This window comes from Podarcis erhardii, assembly GCF_964252035.2.
Source record: "Podarcis erhardii genome assembly, chromosome: 7".
NCBI classification, from domain to species: domain Eukaryota; kingdom Metazoa; phylum Chordata; class Lepidosauria; order Squamata; family Lacertidae; genus Podarcis; species Podarcis erhardii.
Window position 1 is genome coordinate 17,908,403 of NC_138511.1, and position 18,890 is coordinate 17,927,292.

General features: G+C 47.2%; 1 protein-coding gene across 12 annotated transcripts in view; it reads left to right on the forward strand.

Annotated features, from left to right (window-relative positions):
• The window catches only part of CASZ1 (castor zinc finger 1), a gene marked incomplete at its 3' end in the record, with an annotated part of 444,050 nt that overhangs the window by 367,300 nt on the left and 57,860 nt on the right, over positions 1 to 18,890 (forward strand). For all 12 annotated transcript variants that reach the window (XM_081870667.1, XM_081870666.1, XM_081870665.1 and 9 more), the window contains one exon: positions 7,904 to 8,500. In XM_081870667.1, coding sequence (XP_081726793.1) covers positions 7,904 to 8,500 — 597 coding nt within the window. The remainder of the gene's footprint in view (positions 1 to 7,903; positions 8,501 to 18,890) is intronic.

Sequence of the window (18,890 nt, forward strand, 5' to 3'; positions counted from 1 at the left end):
TCTTCATCCGGCTTCTGGTGTTTCACCCAAGCATTGGCCACATAGTCTTTGCCATCCCATGGTCCAGCAACTTGAAAACAAACAAAACTTAAAACTGAGAAAGTGGTGATGCACAATCAGAGCGCCATTGTCAAATCCCACACCCCTTTTGTTGCTGCTGTTGCGTTTATGGACCATTGCTATAACACAGTCCCACGTGTGGTTTGCAAACATTGTTAAAAAGACAAGCCAAGGTTCAAAACACGAAAACCAATGATAAATGCTTCAAATCGGCCCAAGGAATAGCATAGAAACAGGACCAACCCCACCCTGCAGCTCTCAAAGTCCTATCCCTGCTGCTGGGTGGTCTAGATGGCTTCTTGGGGTCTTTTGGCTTTGGGTGCATTTTGGCAACCTGCACCTACTTCAGTTGAAAAATGTGTACAGTTTCCAAACCCACAGGAGCGCACGCACGCAAGCAAGCAAGCTCCCCCCCCCCCAATCCACTCCCGTCTGCCTGGCCCGCCATTTCCTCCCTCAACCGCCCCAAACAATGTTGTGAATAATTGATCGGATGAAACCCTCACAGCTCCTGGAAAGCTGGCACGGCGGCTTCCCTCCTGAGCGCAGCTACTCAGCTGGGCTTAAAATTCTTCAATAAGAATACGAGAGGTCCATCTGTTCCTTTTTTCCACGCAGCCCTCTGAAGTGACAGTCCTCACAAGCCCCGCTTCCTTTCCCCACCCACCATTCCCTTCCACAACAGGGGTATCCTCAGCTGGGTTTGAGCAGCACCCCACTTCACTCTATACCCAGGAATGCCCTTCCTCTAGAGTCAAGAGTGCCCCCCCCCCCCAGCCATCAGTTCTTGGTCCCTTAATCCACCTGCCCAGCTCAGAGTCTCTTCCAGCACTTTTCTTTCCCAGTTTTTAAAAATTTACCTCTTCATCATTCTCCTGTCTCTCACCAACTCCCACTCACTCTCAATTTACCTTATTGTTGTGATTCTTTAGGGATAATAATAATAATAATAATAATAATAATAATAATAATATACTAGCAAGATCTTAAAACAGTAAAATAAGCAAGCTTCGCTTTCTCCGCCAGATAGGCATTGCCCAGAGTGTTTGGCTGAAGGCTGTTTGTGCACTGTGCTTTCAGTACGGATGGTACACCAAGAAGAAAGCTGGATTCTGTGACCTGGATAGATGATTGCAAGTTAAGCACATTTGCACATATTTGCTTAATTTTGCATAATTTTGCATCTGCTAAATCCTGAAGAGGAGAAAGGAGCTGAGCAGGCCATTAAAGAACCTCTCCCCAATTGCTAGGAATGCTACATAGACACACAGCATTTTTTATTTTACCCAGAGGCTTTCAAGCCTACCTCCTTGGTCTTGAGGACTAGATGCTTGCCTTTCTTTTACATATAGACACTTGAGATTTTCAGCTGGCAGAATTATGAGCCCAACGCCAGACTTTTTTCTTGTGAGGAGCAATTGCTGAATAATACTGAGCTCAAAGCATGCTGCTCAATCCATACTCATGGGCATTTGTGCTCTAGAGCAGTGCTTCCCAACCTTGGGTCTCCAGCTGTTTTTGGACTACAACTCCCATCATCCCTTGCTAGCAAGACCAATGGTCAGGGATGATGGGAATTGTAGTCCAACAGCAGCTGGAGACCCAAGGTTGGGAAACACTGCTCTAGAGTTTAGCCTACTGCCTTGCATAGCTTGTTTAGTGCAATTTCCACTGTTGCATTTCCTGGCTCATTTCCGCTACTACCATGAGGACTAGATGGCTGCTTTTCATTTAAAATGAAATTGGGAGTTCTCATGGTTTCCCCAGGTTTGCAAGTTCCTGAGTCCTGTTTCTTTCTCCCCCTTTTTCTCCTCTTCGGGCTCTCAGCTGCTCTAAGTGGGAGGGGGCCATCTTTGTGCCTGCCACGCCACACGGGTGTAAACTTTTCAGCTGCATTGTTTTCACAGGAAGCATTCAGTGTAAATACAGCATGTGGGAGAGTTTGGCCTGGGCAGAGATGAAAAAGTCTCTGTGACAGGCATGGGTTATAAACTGCTTCCTTGGATTGATGTGAAATCAAAACATTTCTTTTCGGGAGAAGAAAATCATAGGGGATGTTTACTTAGCCTGGGATCTTTCGCAAGGCACTAAATGTAGAACTGAGGCTGGTGCAGAGTTCGTGGGGGTGGGGGGTTAGGCTGCTTTGCTCCCAGGAATGCCTTTTCTGCATCAACTGCCCATCAGACTTTGTTGTTTTTTTTAAATAATATTTATTAAAATTTTAAAGGTTACAGAAAGAAAAAGTGAAAATACCACATTAAACAAAAACAAAACAACACATCACAATATGAAAAAACAGAAAAATAAAATCCATTAAACAGAAACAAAAACGCAAAGAAAAATACAGTAAATCTTCTCATTACTTATCTTTTTTTTAATGATATTTATTAAAGTTTCAAGAATTACAAAAAGAAAAAATGAACATACTACGTTAAACAAAAACCAAGCAACACACCACAATATAAAAAAGGGGAAAAAACCCAGAAAAATAAAACCCATTAAACTAAAACAAAATTAGAAAAAAGAAAAAGCATCAAATCTCCTTTCTATTCTTTCATTAGCTTGTTTCCTTGACCTCCTCACACCTCCCTTTTTTGTATTCTAGGTCGATTATCTATTTCAGCAAATCCTTTCCCTCTTTTAAAATTTTTGTCCTGTAAATTGTCTTAATATAATGTAACTTTTCCTCCTTTCACCAATTAACAGTCAGTTATTCCCAAATGTTACTTTTCCTCCTTTCACCAATTAACAGTCAGTTATTCCCAAATCCTTTATATCATTCCTGCTAAAATCATATAATATTATTCCAACATCCTTCTAACTTTGCACATACTACACGCTAAGACAGATTCTGCAGCAGGACAGAGAAGTAAAGAACATAATATCAGGCCAGTGGTCCATCTAATTCAGCATCCTGTTCTCACAGTGGCCAACGAGGTGCCCTTAAGAAGCTGACAAACAGGACATAAGTGCAAGAGCACTCTCCTCCTGTGGTTTCCATTATTCAGAGACAAACTGCCTCCAAGAGTGGATGCAGAACATAGCCACTGTGGCTAGCAGCAACCGACTGCCTTATCCTCCAGAAATTTGTCTAATCCCCTTTTAAGGCAGAGGGAGATAGAATGTGTTGCCCTTCTTCATGTGTCAGGTAGAGGATGCCATAAGAGCTTTGTTTTTCTTTATCTGTTTAAAAAAAAGGGGGGGAGATGCCTGCAAATAGAAAACTAGCCCATCAGTGATGAAAGTGCCCCTTTTAGCCTCCCACCGTCAAAATGGCAGCACCAGCAACTGTCTCACCAGACTGAGGATTGCAAAAAGCGAAAAGCAGGTTTTCCATGTGGGAAAAGGGCTAGAAAGCAGCTCCGCCCTTGGATTGTTAGCTCTTTGCATCACCGATCAGCTATTTCAACCGGTGGGAAAATTTGATCAAAGCAAGGAGCAGCGAGTTAAATTAGCTACAGTTGAAGTAAGCGCCCATGTATAACTGCATTTGTTTGTATCCTTGCCCATGTATCTCTGTGACTCCTCCCTCTGTTGCCTCCTTTGCTACTAAATTTTAGATAGTCCCTAGGGGGTTCGGTACTTAAATAAAAATTAGCAGATTTTAAAATTATTATTTCATAGAACCATAGAATTGGAAGGGACCACAAGGGCCATCTAGTCCAACCCCCTGCAATGCAGGAATCTGTTGCCCAACATAGGGCTCGAACTCACAACCTTGAGATTAAAAGACTCATGCTCTGCCAATTTCTAAGGTGCCCTACACTTTGATGGCAGAGCTGTGAGGAGCTGGTCAAGATGCCTAAGCCTCAGAGAAGTGCCTTTTAAAAATCCCCTCATCTTTTGGAGCTGCAAACCATTTGCGGTTGTGTTCTCCCTCCTCTGTTGAAGTCTCAGTGTTCCTTAAATACCAGTTGCTGAAAGTGGTAGGAGGGGAGAGTGGTGCTTGTGTGCTTCCTCTTGGGGCATGCGGTTGTGAGAACAGAGTGCAGGAGTAGATGGGCCACCGGCCTGATACAGCTGCAGGGCTCTCCGATAGGCCAGGAGGTGAGCCATGTCTGTGGGATATTCCACATCCTCGCAGCAATATTTCTCCCCCACCCTGCTGCCCACCATCCTTTTCCTTTAGATAAATATTTATTGAATCGTTCTGCCATCTCTACGTGTCTTTGGCTTCTTCCTTCTGGGATGACGGGACTGTCCCTCATCCCGAGGAAGTTGTGGAAGGGTGGAAACGGATGAAGGAGGGGCGGTGGACAGAGGGAGTTGGAGAGATGTCCGTTTGTGCTGAGGCCAGGAGGGGGCTTTCTTTCAGGGGGCTGCTGATAGGATCTGACACCTCGATGCCTCTAGCAGGCTGAGGAAGGCCTGTCCTGTAGAAAAGATCTGTGCTGGACCGTGGTGTGTGTTGCAGAAGCTCTCTCTCTCCCTGTGCTGAATCATCAGTGGCCTGATGGCCTGCCTCGGAGGCTGCTGTCCAAACCTTTTTCCTTCAGCTACATTCCCCAAGCCATCTTTTCTCCAAAGCATATGGGTGCACCCCTCCTCCCCGTTTAAAACAGTGCCCTCCCCTCTTGAGAGCTTTGGCCGATCTGTTTAGCAGAGCTGGTTTTGATGCTCCGTTCCACCCACCTTAACCTCATTTGATCCTCCAACTTAGGTGTAGCTGAGGGCAGGACTTTGCCATGAGTTTAACAGGCCTTGGTTGAGCTTTCTGGATCAGGTGGGGCCAGGGAAGCACAGTGACGAAACAGCGACCTGGATTCCCCTGAGCCAACATGACACAGGAGGGTGTGAGAGTGAGAGCGCACGTGTTTGTGTGTCACTGGAGCCTCGATGTATTGGGGTGTGTACATGGTGTGTGCTCTCCTGGGAGTACATGGGTGGGTGTGTCAATAGCACAGGTGTGTGTCTTTTTTGTTTTGCTATTATCTGGGAATCGCATATTTGTGGGTGAGAGGAACAAAGGGAGAAGGGCGATTCAGGTTTTTTGCATGGATTGCAGACCTCCCATCTTGAGCCAAGAGGCTTTTAGCAACTTGGATCTTGCTCCTTGCTGCTCAGGGGGAAAAACATCTGATCACCTGCCTTTGCCTGAGCTCTGTCTGGCTTTGACCTCAAAGCCCATGAAAAATGTGGCAATTAAATGGGGTATGAACTGAACGCTGTACATAGAAAGACCCAGGCTTTGCTGTCCTCTGCTCCCCAATAAAGAGCAAAAAAGAGGAGCAATTGCCTGGATTTGCCCAAAGCAACCAAACAACATCTAAAATGTGTTGCAAGGCCCATCCTAGATCGTCGTCACCTGGGCCTCATCATAAATGGGCTGTTCATGATGCAGGAGCTGCTGAGGCCTTTGGCATTCAGATCCAGAAGAGCTGTGGGTGCCACTGTCTTGTTTTGCTGGCCTAGGAGGGCTCTATGGGGGGAGATGGCATCCTCTCCTCCCTGGCCATGGTTTCCTGGGCGGCTTGTGGCCGATTTTGTTTCTCTTCTGCCGCTCTTGGCAGGAGAGCGTGCCCAGAGCTGTCAGCCGCTAATGTTAAGCAGCCACACGCTGGCTGTCGGGGGAAGAGAGAGAGTCTAAAGTTTCAGGCTGTTTGCGTTGGACTGTCAGGCTGGAGGATTAGGGGGATGTCACAACAGCTCCTGGGCACGTCGCTGGGGGTCTGATAGATCACAACCTCCTTCTGTGTTTCAGGGCCTCAAACCAGAGTCATTCATTTTTATTGGGGGAGGGGGAGGGAGAATGCAAGAGACCCAGAAGCTTTTTTACAAGCAGCAAGGGAAATCTTGCTCTTTGGGAGCAAGTTGAAAGCATCCTTCTCATCCTTTCCCCACCATGAATCTGTTTTTGCAGCTGGGCAGAACTAGGTACCAAGTGAGGGAAGAGCAGGTAAAATAGCGGGACAGGAAGAGAGAAGGGGGGTTCTTCTGAGCAGTGAATAGAAACCCTGTCCAAAGGAGAATCTACTTTGGTTTCTCCAACCCACAGCGCATCAAGGGTCGGTTCCTGCAATGTTTCAGCAACCTCCTCCATGCTCAGCAACGAGCCTGTTGCGTGTGAGCTGCTGTTAGGAGACGGACAGGCTGTCTTGCCGTGAGCCACCGTGCTGCAAAAGCTTCAGGCTCTGGGGCAATCGCTGTGCCAAGCACACGACTCAAACGCCTGCCCGGACCCTTCCTGAGAGAGGGGCTGACACAAATGAGGGGTGGAGACCTAGGTCTCTGTCTCTTCATCTCACCTCAACATCAGGGGAGGGGAGGCTGCATCCTTAAGCTGCTGTGGGGTGGGGTGTCTCATCCTTTTCTAAAGCCACATCACTGCTGTAGCATTTGTGGGAAGCTCATGCTATCGGTTTGATAGCCAATGGATTATAAATTCTCGCCTCCTGTGCTCCCTTCTGAAAGTGTTGCAAACCAAAACTGTCTTAGGCATGAGGATGCAACCTCAGTGATGTAAAGATAAAAAGGCAGCTGTGTTGATCCATAAGAGAAAAAACGACAACAACTCCAGTTTCTATTGTTAGGCAATACCTTTATGAGGACCAACCAAAGTGTCACAAAATGGGAAGCAAACCCTTCCTCAGGCTCAGGTGTTACACAGAAGAGGGAGTGCCTGAGATGAGGAAGAGGTTGGGGGGGCATTTAAAAGTACAGTGGTGCCCCGCAAGACGAACGCCTCGCAAGACGGAAAACCCGCTAGACGAAAGGGTTTTCTGTTTTGGAGGCGCTTCGCTAAACAAATTTCTCTATGGGGTTGCTTCGCAAGACGAAAAAATCTTGCGAGTTCCCGCAGTTTTTTTCCGCTTTTTTTGCCCTTTTCCTAAGCCGCTAAGCCGTTTATTAGCTGTTCCGCTGATAAGCCGCTTCTCAGCTGATCGCTAAAAGCCGCTAGACCGCTAATAGCGCTAATCCGCTAAGCTGTCAATGGGCTTGCTTCGCAAGACGAAAAAAACCGCTATACGAAGAGAATTGCGGAACGGATTAATTTCGTCTTGCGAGGCACCACTGTACAATATTTGGGCTGGATGTTGTAACCACTGGATGGGCTTGGGTTCAGTTTTAAGATGGTGATTGGAGCCTGACCAGAGTAAGTCTCTGCTGAGATGCCAGCAATATTAGGTTATGGTGAGGTTTCTGGCTGCTCCCCATTTTTTGAAAACGTAAAGCCTAGCTGTTTCACCCAAATCTGCCTCATACCTTGAGTGAAACCTAGGGATTCCTCATTAGCAAGAGAAGAGAAACCCAAAACAAAATGAACAAGGCAGACCATATTAGCAAAGCCAGTAATGTGTCTAATTAAAGCTTTTGAATTTCATGGGACTCATAGACTGTGGAAGAAGGGTTCACCCAAGACTAACCTGAGAGCCTTAGTTGAGCGAGGGATTGTGAGTGTGGCTTCCTCATGCCCAGAGCTCATGCTCTAACCACCTTGCCACACATCTGCTCAAGCAAATGCTCCAGGAATCTGCTCAACTCACTGTGGGATTGTGGAAAGGTGGTCGAGTTCAAATCACTGCTAAATCAGCCATAAAGCTCACTGAGTGACACCGGGCCCATCATGATCTCCACAGCTAGCCTACCTCACAGGGTCATTGTGACAGTGAAAGGGAGGGAGCCCCTGAGTTTCTTACAGGAAGCACAGAATGTAAATAATGAAGAAACTGCTAATTTGCTTGTGTGGATTTGCTTTGGGATGAAGCCAATTGTGATTTAGCCCACTTGTTTATTCTTCTTTCGGTTATTTGAACGGTATTCAAACTTGCTTTGGATGCATTGGAGACTACCCCACCCTCTAACTGTCTCGCTTTCTCTCTCTCTTTTTGTTTCTTCCCTCCAGCTGAAAGAACTATATGCACTGACAGAACCTCAGGTAACCCCAAGATGGCTGCCAAGCGCAAAGGTGGCTTGAAGCTGAACGCAATCTGTGCTAAGCTCAGCCGCCAGGTCGTTGTTGACCACAAGGGACCCGAGCGGGCGCATGCCGAAAAGCCTCCCCTGGGTCGGGAGAGCGCTGGTGGGGGCACCCTCACCACTGCAAAGGATATCGCCCGGCCTGGGGCCAAGGAACTGGGCCCAGAGTTCCCTGAGGGGGTTGACCGCGTGCAGAAGATTGAAGAGGACAAGCGAAGGGAAGTGATTGAAAAGTGGGTCAACGGGGAGTACAGCGAAGACTCCTTGCTGGGGCGCATCGAGAGCAAGGAACCCAGGGGCTCCGAGGGCGCTGAGGTGCCCCCCGAAGGCGTGTATATGGTACAGCCCAAGGGGTGCAGTGATGAAGAGGACAACGTGGATGAGGCCGAGCCACTCAGGGGACCCCAAGATGGGAGCAGCTTCCTGGATGAACGGGATTCGGATGGGCCTCCCTCGAAGGACGAAAACTTCCGGGGTCCCAGCAGTGAGGTGGTCTCCAAGCTAGGTGGAGGAGCTGCCTCAGGTAAGGCTGCCTAGGCTGGCAACTCTGTTATGCTCTTTCTTGGGCACTGAAAAACCGGTACGTTTGCTGGATGGATCCGGGGTCTGTTTGATCATCCTAACAAATTTCTACCCAGCTGTTACTGGGTTGGTGGCTCTTCTTTTTTTTGGGGGGGGGAGAGCATTTCCTGTTGCGTGCAGCTTGGCTTACTTACACGACTTGCCTACAGGTATTGCTCTGTAAGTCCCTCTTGCAGATCCTCTGCTCCCTGCACACGGCATTCTGTATTCTGGACTCAGGTGGGTGGGATGGCGTGAGGGGCTGACCTAGGTAGCTTTTTATCCCCTTCAACAATGAGCAGCATATTCCCTGTGTCAAAGGACGCCTAGGCAGTCCCTGAACCCCACATTGTGGGCTAGCCCCAACACTCCGTTTAAAAGCAAAATGCAATTAGTTCTATTTTAAAAAGGGATTTTGAAATGTGACTAATCTATTGTAGTAGCCACTTAAAACAATCAATGGTACCTTGAACATTTATAATAAATGAGGACAATCCCCATACATATATATATATATATATATATGCTTATTAATATATATAATTTAGTAGGCTAAAATAACAATAAGTATTATTTCAACTTATTTAAAATATTAATTGCAGCTACTCAATTTTACAGTGCAACTCTATATATGCCCACTTGAAATTAAGCCCCGTCAAGTGCTAACTGTCCCTAGTCCCAAGTAAGTGAGTGCAAGATTGTACCTAACCATCGAATGCCATACATTTAAAAAAGTATAAAATGGCGAGTTAAATGAAATGCCATCGATAACAACATACAGCTGCAGCTTCAGCACCATCGCCAGAACTCCTGAAGAAAATCAGAATATATTCCCTTCCTTCTTTCTGCTTTATTGTCTGTGCTTGCGCTGCAGATGTGTTCAACAAGCTTCGCAGAACATTGCTATGGCACATACCATGAAAAGAGTGCTGGCTTAGTGCTTGTGCTCATGTGTGCTTGCATAAGTGTGTGTCTGAGTGGGCCCTTGGCTCCTCTGACGCAGCCACCAGGCCCTCCGTCTCCCCCTTCCAGCCTACCCCCCACAATTGCTTCCCCTCTTCCCTCGAAGGGGAGAGAAAGGAATAAAGATAGGGACATGGAACACAGATCTCAGCTGAGCGGGGAGATGTGCTGGCAGAAGAGAGAAGCGGCTTCTTTCCCTCGGCCTTCCCCTCTAGAAGAATTTTGGCCGCCACTGGCTCAGCGACAAAACAGCAGCAGCTCCTTCTGTGACACCTCTGCCTGCCACCGCTCAGGCCTGCCTGGCGGACACATTAGCACGAACGAGACTTCTCTCTTTTTCCAGCTCTTCCTACCCTGGGAGCTGTTTTACGGCGAGTTTAATTTCCCTTCCTTTTTTTTTAATTGTTGCCTTCCTTGTTGTTTTTATTTATCTACCTTATGCGTGTGCTTTTTTCCCAACCTCTTCCCGGGACAGAACTACCTTCCCAAGGCGGTTTACAATATTACCATTGCTGTTGTTACTATTATTACCACTTAACATTGCTTGCTTACATCTCCGGGGAATGTGTGCTTTTGGCTATTATGTATGGAATGAGGGGGAAGGAGGGGAGTTACGTTATGGTTTGCAGTTCCATAAAATCCATAAACAAATCTTAAACCATCATAATCATTGTCAGTTTGTTACCTACCCTTCCCCACTAGGTCATGGGCCAGGTCTCAACGATTTAAGCATTAAAGTTAGTTTAAAACAAATTACTATTGTAGCAATAGTGTGTGTCTTGAAAATACATACAGTGGTACCTCGGTTTAAGAACAGCCCTGTTTACGAACTGTTCGGTTTATGAACTCCGCAAAACCGGAAGTAGTGTCTCGGTTTGCGAACTTTACTTCGGTCTACAAACGGAAACCGAACGGTGGAAGGGCACCGGCGACGGGAGGCCTCATTAGGGAAAGCGCTTCTCAGTTTAAGAATGGTTTTGGTTTAAGAACGGACTTCCGGATCGGATTAAGTTCGTAAACCGAGGTACCACTGTATATATTTCAGGTGTCAAGAAGTATGTCCTATGTGTACGGAGGAAATTATATAATGAAGGTGCAAGACACACCTCTGTAGAGAGGGAATTCTGCAAGCTAGGAGCTTCATTGGACAATGCCTTTTTTTTCTCCAAGACCATCCCACCCCAAACCCCAAACTTTTTAGGATAGTGGGACTAGCAAAAAGTCCCCCTCTGCTGATCTTAATGCAATAATTGGCCGTTGTTCTGCTAGGGGGTTATTCTTTTTCACTCTTTTCTTTCAGCCTGCGTGCATTCTCTCTCCCCAGCGCCACCTTCCTTGAGTTTCTATAGTCTACTTTTTCGTTAAGAAAGCAAGAATTTATTGCTTTGGGGGGAAGCGGGGGGGGGGGAGAGAAACCTCTCTGTAGACCTCACCCATAGTAGGGAAAGTTCCACTCACTTCCTGGAGAGCTGGCAAAATGCCCCATTATTCAAACTCTGGTGGTTGTTATCTGAACTCACTATGCTCTCTGCCCAGTCTTTGCAATCTAGATAAAGTGGAAAAGGTAAAAGGACGCAGTTTAACAAGGAAGAGGGAGAGGTTTTTGTGTGTGCAAAAGTACCTTAACCAGCAACTGTGAGGAGATGGGGTTGTGTCTGCCTAAGTCTTACTCAGAGCAGACCCAACTGAAATTAATTACATTATTTTATTTATTTTTAAGATTTCTTACCCATCTTTCACCGTAAGGTCCTGGGGGCAGGTTCTAACAATACAATATGTGGTTTATATATACATATATAAAAATGCAGATGAAATAGTTACAACTATAAAAGCAAGCCATACCCTTCCAGCCAGAACAGAACAGTATAAATTCAGCAAAACAGAATATCTTAACAGTGTAAAAAGGGGTGTCTTCAGCTGTGCGGGAGAGGCTGTGTACACACCATACATTTAAAGTATATGTCTTTCTCTAAAGAATCCTGGGAACTGTAGTTGGTTTAAGATGTTGGGAATTGCAGCTCTGTGGGAGGCGGGTGAACTACAGCTCCCAAGATCCTTTGGGAGAAGTCGTGTGCTTTAAATGTAGGAAGTGTATGCAGCCCAAGATGCCAGACATTTTTTCGTGGGGAGGGAGTTCCACAGTTTAGGGGCTGCTCTGCCACAAAGAAAGCCCTCCACCTCCCAGCCCCGCAACCACCACCAATTTTGAGGAACTGCCAAGAGCGACCCCTTTTCCAGCCTTAACAACAGAGAGGGTCTGTGGGGATGGAGGCAGTCTTTCATGTAGGGCTGGAAGGGGAACAATTGTTGGTGAATGTGTGCAAAACAAGGGGAGCAAAAAAAAGAAATTTAAGATTTCGTTATGACCATGCAAATGGACCAGACTGACTGCAGATTACCCAGTCCTGCCTGGCTGGGCCCCACAGAATTATGGGTGCTGTTGTAGGCCAGTTCCATCCAATCCAATTAAACCCAGTGCAGGACTTTAAGCATCACCACAACCGCACAGAGCCACAGATTCCCACTGCCCCTCAAGCATAGAGCACAGTGTTTGAACCAGGACACAACGAGGGCCAGAGAGGTTTATGGAGAACTTTAAACAGTTGTGATATAGGAGCTTTTGTTCTGGGAAGATTCTGAAATCGAGGCAGAGGTGGCTGGCAGGAAGGCAGAGATTAAATATGGGGCTCCAAACCCCACCACCACCCCATCGGTGGCAAAAATATAGGAGGTGACCATTTATAGGGAGCTATGGGGAAGCTTTCCAAAAGGAGTGGATGTGTAAAAAAGCTAGCTTTGAGCACAGGGAGATTCAAGATTGAGTTACCAGAACTCCTGCAACCCCCCAAAAAGAAATAGAGAATATGAGAGAGAGAGAGAGAGAGAGAGAGAGAGAGAGAGAGAGAGAGAGAGAGAAGGGCATCTTCAAATGAAGTCTAAACTCCCATTCAGGTTTAATAACTTCGCTCGACACTTTGCCCTCTTTCCCACATCTCGACAAGCCCCCCCTGATCTCACCAATCCATCAAAGTTTCTCCCTTTTGTGCATGTGGGCCCCAGCTTCCCCCCCCACCCCGCGCTCCCCCTTAATAATGCAACCGAAACTCATCTCTGTTCATCTGTCCCTTCCCTCTTCTCCAGCCTTCGCGAGTTCAGTGGCAACGCGCATAATTATGCATATAAGATATAAACAGAGCTGTTTAATTATCCTTCGCCACATCAGTGACAGAGTAATTAACAAACATTGCAAGATCAATGAGGAAAAGTGTGACCTTCAGTTTCCTTTGATAGGAAAAGCCCTTGTCTGTCGCCAGCACAAGGTGATTGAGCCCGGACTCGGTGCTTAAGTTTGTTTTAATTTTTCCCCGCCGCCCCTCCCCGGTCCAGCTCCTTTGGTTGCCTTTCCTGTTTGCAGAGGCACCCAAAAAAATATACAGTTATGGGGAATGGGGAATACTTCTGGGAACACGTAGCCGAGCCTGCCAGCCCACAGGGAGTTAAACAGCACCATCTGGCAGGGTTATTTCCCACCACATGGCACCTTTTCCAAAGCCTGGATTGACAAAGGTTCCCACCCAGATTGTGTGCCACCTTCTAGGTGAGCAAGCAGGGAGGGAAATTCACGGCGGATCAGCTGATCGACAGCACTCAGCCGTAAGAGCCAAATATGGATCCTTCGTATGCAGAGGCGCCGAGTACCAGGCACCAGGGGACACATAGCAGCAGGTGGCTTCCGCCGCAGATCTCCTTGGCGGTGAGGGCGTCTGCAGCAGGCAGACTGCTGGATCCGACAGACCTTTGGCATGACCTGGCAAAGTCCGCCCGCTGTTTTGACGATAATAGCAGGCAATGCTGTGCGAAGCGGCTGCACGAATCCTCACTCCCAGTTTGGCCTGTGTTTCTGTGTGCGGTTTTGTTCCTTCTCTTGCTTCCACCCTGCTCACCTTCCGTGTTACTCAGAGCAGCTGGTGCATGGTTTCCATCTAGGCAGCATTCAGGGCTGAGTCGATTTTGTTTCAGCATCTTGCAGCTTCAAACCCCCAATTCTGGAGAGAGAGATATACACAGCTTTCCATACCCTAGTTTTAAGTAGCTACTCGAGGTGCAGCTGGTATGGTGCATCCCAGATGTTTGCAACCCAGGAAGCTGCCTTAGACTGAGTCAGGCCATTGGTCCATCTAGCTAAATATTGTCTACCCTGGCTGACAGTGGCTCTCCGAGATTTCAGACATGGCCCTTCCTGGAGATGCCAGGGATTGAACCCAGGACCTTCTGTGTGCAAAGGAGGTGCCTCCCCCATGTGGTTGTTGGATTGCAACTCCCATTAGCCCCAGCCAGGATGGCCAGTGGTCAGGCATGGTGCTTGGTAGGAGCGGAGGTTGCTAGCTGATACTGACCTGTGGTTCACCTAGCTCAGCACTTCTCTACTCTAGGAATGGATGAATCTGTGTATTTTGTTATCTCCCATTGTATTTCTTTCTTTTCCAAATCGTAAATTCGGTTTCCGCAGAAATTGGCATTTTTTTTTTCTTTTTACAAAAAATCCTCATGGAAATTCGCCAGCATTTTAGCGTGGATTTCTACTGAACACACTTTTGTATGCTGTTTTGCAAACCATTTCCCCCAGTATAATGCATTTTTGTATGGGGTTTTCAGTAACAGATGCATCTTTATGCACACCTTTTCCTAGCATGTGTATCTTTGTACCCATTATTAGGTTGGAGAAAAGCACTGCAAAATTCGGAGAAATGCAAAATTTGAAGAACAGCTGGGTTCCTCTTTGTGTTTGGTTCGAGAAGTGCGGATTTAGGTAGCTTCTCATTCAGATGCAAACGAAGTTGAATTCCTCCCCCATCTCTAGTCTACACTGGCTGGCAGCAGCTCTTCAGAAGAATTAGGGAGAGAACAGCATCCCTGAACACTCTCTTTGTGTGTAATTGTAAAAGAGAAACTATGAAACTGATGTGCACAGTTCAAACTTATGTCTGGCGTTCTGCAAGTAGATAAAAGCAGAGGTTTGGTTCCATAGATGGTTGAAACATTATTTCTCTTGTTGCTGTTGTGAGCTACCTTTTAAGCTTCCCTTGGTTATGGAGAAGTTACATACAACAATTAAATCATACCAGACATTCGGTTGGAACTTTTAGGCTCCACGGTGAGCTACCCCCAACTGTTTACGCAACACAAAAAAAGTCTCCCTTGGACACAGAAAGCAGGATCATAAAGAAAGAGTTGCTAATTTATTTATTGAGAGCATTTGGACCCCCTTCTTTAGCCAAAAATGTTTCTGGAGCGGCAAACTTAACATTCAATTAAAATAAGACAGTCCCCTCCCCACACAGGCTTACAATCTAAGACAAGCATAACACACAAGGGTAAAGTGGCAAGGAGGGAAGAGGGGGCAGGGAAACATATTCAGGGACCAATTCTTAAACAGTTGTTTCTTAAACAGTTGTTCTTATAATGATCAGCTTGCATCAATCAGGTGTAGGAGGATCTTCTGGCAAAGCTCATGGAATGAGCTCTGCTTCCCATCTCTTCTGCTGGTGGAATGGGTGAGATGCTGGTAGAAAATATGTTTAGAGCATCTTCCTTCTCTGTTTTGACTCCACACCTACCTGGAGGCCCCTTCAGGCATTCTTTTCATTGCACATTCATGATGGTTCATGCTCATGATGCTATTAGGGCAGTCATACACAACCCTGCTTTCAACTCTCCTTTGTGCCTGCAAAGTTTTGGAGGCATTCACACTGCTTTGGCGCATAGGCTATAACTTCCTGCTGAAATCTCATCACTTTTCATACCAGATATGCTCGGTGGTGGTGTCCTGTTCTTGTTACACCATAGCTCCCTCTGGACAGCCATAATGCAGTAGCACTGAAGAGTAATTCACTAAGATAGTGTCAAGAACAGGTTGCAGGACACATCCTCAAATAAAACACTAGCTCTCTCTCTCTGTGTGTGTGTGTGTGTGTGTGTGTGTGTGTGTGTGTTCGTGATCTATAGTTTCCTGAGAAGCCTCTCATCCCATCTGCATACACAGGCTTGCCTTGTCCTCTGTCTCTCTCACTGCCCAACCTTTGTGCAGATTTTATCACTCTGCTTTTTCGTGGTTTATCCAGATTCTATATATTGCATTATTTGTGGAGCATGTTGTTGTTCCTTTCTAGTTTTTGAACTGTTTTTAAATGGATGTGAATGGATGCAGAATAGAAATGTTCTAAAACATCTTTGCGCAAGGCAGGGTTCTTCCCTTCCCCGGCCTCCCCTCTCTTTTCTTTTCCACAACAAGGGAACTCTTTCAGAAGCCCTGGGTGCGATTGGTAGCCAAGGTTCTCCAAGTCTTACTGCGAAGGAATGAGCCCCAGGTGCCCTTGCTGAGTCTTGTTTTGCTTAAGGCTGGTGGCAAATTAAGACAACTGCTGGGTTTTAATATTTCAAAGAACCAGATCACTGGTAGTTTGGGACACGGGTAGTTGGATATGCTCATGATCTTCTTGGCATCTTGTGCATCTCCACATGAACCCTGAAACCTGCACTGGAGAATCTAATCTACTCTTTGCCAAACTGGTGTTTTCCAGCTGTTTTTGAACGACAACTCCTTTCAGCCCCAGCTGAGTGGTAGTCCAAAGGAGCTGTAGGGCACCTGGTTGGCAAAGGCTGGCCAAATTTATCGGGACTGAGACCTATGGAGACTTTGCTCACAACCACACCATGCATTTAAAGCACATGACTTTCCCCAAAGAATCCTGGGAACTGTAGTTTGCAACAGGTGTTGGGGATTGTAGCTCTGTGGTGGGCAAACTACAGTTCCCATTGTTCCTTGGGAAAGCCGTGTGGTGTGGATGTGACCTTTAACACATAGCTTTTTTCTCCCTCCTCCTTTGCTAAATATCCAGCCTTGCTGAAGAGCTCTGGAGAACTCTGTAAAGCTGACTCACTATTCATTGACTGGCTTAATAAAGGTACTGCCCTGCTATGTATTATGGAATTTTTCTTATGGGGCAACACAGAAAAAAAGCACATATTCTTTGCTTGCAGAGAGTTCTATGTATGCATACAAGGCCAGCAAGCACTTGGGATCAGAACTATGCCCAACAACCTATGCCCCAAACTACCAATGATGCCACCTGCTTAATCAAATCCCTCCCTTCTTGGGCGAGGTCTCCCTCCAGATTCACCCCCCATCCCACCCAATTTTTCTGGTTAGAATAGAAAACAATGTGCTGTGTTTGGGACACCCTCCCCGTCCCCCCCAAAGTCCAGACCTTCTCTTCCATTTGGGTGTTTTACTTTCCCCTCCATATATAGTGTGTTGCTGTGAGCTATTTTTAGTCCCGTTCGGGACGCTTCCTTTTTTTCTTTTCCTTTTTTTCTTTTGCTAATTCGGGATCCTTTTGCGATAGCAGAGCTGCTCTGAGCCAGCCACAAGCACCTTCAGATCTCTGCTCTTTGGGGAATGCCCACAAATGGTCAGCAACAGAATCAGAGGGGGGGGACCCCATTTGGACCCCCTCTCCTCCTACAGGAGCACAGAGTACGACCCTCCAGGAAATTCCAGCAAGAGTCCCAAAAGCCCAGGGAGGAAGTTAAGGCTACCATACATCTAAAACATGTTCTCCCACTCCCTCAAAAAGAAAAAAGGATTCCTGAGAAATATGTTTTAGCCCCTTGGAGAACTACAATCCCAAGCACCCTTAGGAAACTGCAGGTCCCAGGGTTCTGTGGGGGAGGCATATGTGCTTGAAATAGTTGCTTTGCACTTGCTCTCAAATTCCCAGTGCTGCAGAAAAGAGCCCCCCTGCACCCCACTTTTCCAGCCTCCATCCACCCTTTGAGGTGGTGGATCTTTGCATGTTCTGATTCGGACCCCTTGCAAAAAGGATTCTTTTGAGTAATGGCACCACCATACAAAAATAATAATAATCAAAAAATCATTGAGTATAGAGAGAGGGAGAGAAGGAGAAAGTTCCTTTCTGTTCCCCTGCCCACCTGCCACTGCAAACTTCCAAGGGAGCTGTTAAAACCGGTAATAGTTTAATTTCCCTTTTGGATTCCCTCTCTGCTCTCCGTGTGGTTTTTATTCTGACCTGGATGGGGTTTCACCGCATCAGGCCCCGGGAGTTGAGTGGAGCCGGGCGGGTGTCAAAGACGTGGGAGAGGGAGAGAGATCATTTTTCAGGTCTGAAGAGAGATGAAAAGCAGAAAAAGGGGGAAGGCAGATTTAGCAGGAACAGGGAAATCTTAGACCTGGGAGATTTGGGATTGTACGGGATTAACTGCTTTTGACGGGATTCTCGTGTTACGCCAGGGAGAGGCAGTGAAACGGCAAGGAAGGAAGCCTTTAATGTTGCGGGCTGGTGGACATGGAATGCGATGCTCGTGGTGCACCAGGGTGGCTGGGGAGGCAGTGGCGCAGGTGGATCCCCATGGCCAAAGCCATCGTTCCTACACCTCTCAATAAGTCTGTTTGCCTCCCTTAAGGCAGAAGGGGTCAGTCAACAATAGAAGGGCCCTCCATCTCATTGCCTTGCTCTCATCTCTCCCAGTGCCCTCCCTCTCCCAGTTCTCTCTTCCTCCATCCCCCACTCTAAGCCAGACCAATGACTCACTTGTGGTCTTGACCCAGGAGTAAATGGCTGTCAGCCTGCAGCTGAGATGTAACCCGATGGGCCACTGCTTCCCGCAGGCACCCTCTTCTCCCTCAACCTCCCTTGAATCATTTAGACTTTTTAAAAGCCTTCTGCTGACATGGGTTTACTTTGGGGTCTAATCCCAGCATGGGAGATGTCTTTGGGTAAAGGGACCCCTGACCATTAGGTCCAGTTGTGGCCGACTCTGGGGTTGCGGCCGTCATCTCGCTTTATTGGCCGAGGGAGCCAGTGTACTGCTTCCAGGTCATGTGGCCAGCATGACTAAGCCGCTTCTGGCGAACCAGAGCAGTGCACGGAAACGCCGTTTACCTTCCCGCCGGAGCGGTACCTATTTATCTACTTGTGCTTTGATGTTCTTTCGAACTGCTAGGTGGGCAGGAGCAGGGACCGAGCAACAGGAGCTCACCCCGTCGCGGGGATTCGAACCGCCGACCTTCTGATCGGCAAGTCCTAGGCTCTGTGGTTTAACCCACAGCGCCAGGGCAGCAATAGGCGAGAGAAGGGGTAACTAGCCCTTCCATGCCAATCGGCAGTGGCTTTCCAGAATTTCAGACACAGGTCTCTCCCAGACCTGCCTGCAAATGATTCTGGGACCTTCTGCCTGCAAAGAAGATGCTCTCCAAATGAACTGTGGCCCTTTCCTTAAGATATTAGGGACACTGGAAGCAGCCTTATAGGAAACCAGACCTTTGGTCCAACTATCTCAGTATCGCCCACACTTACTGGCAGCAGCGT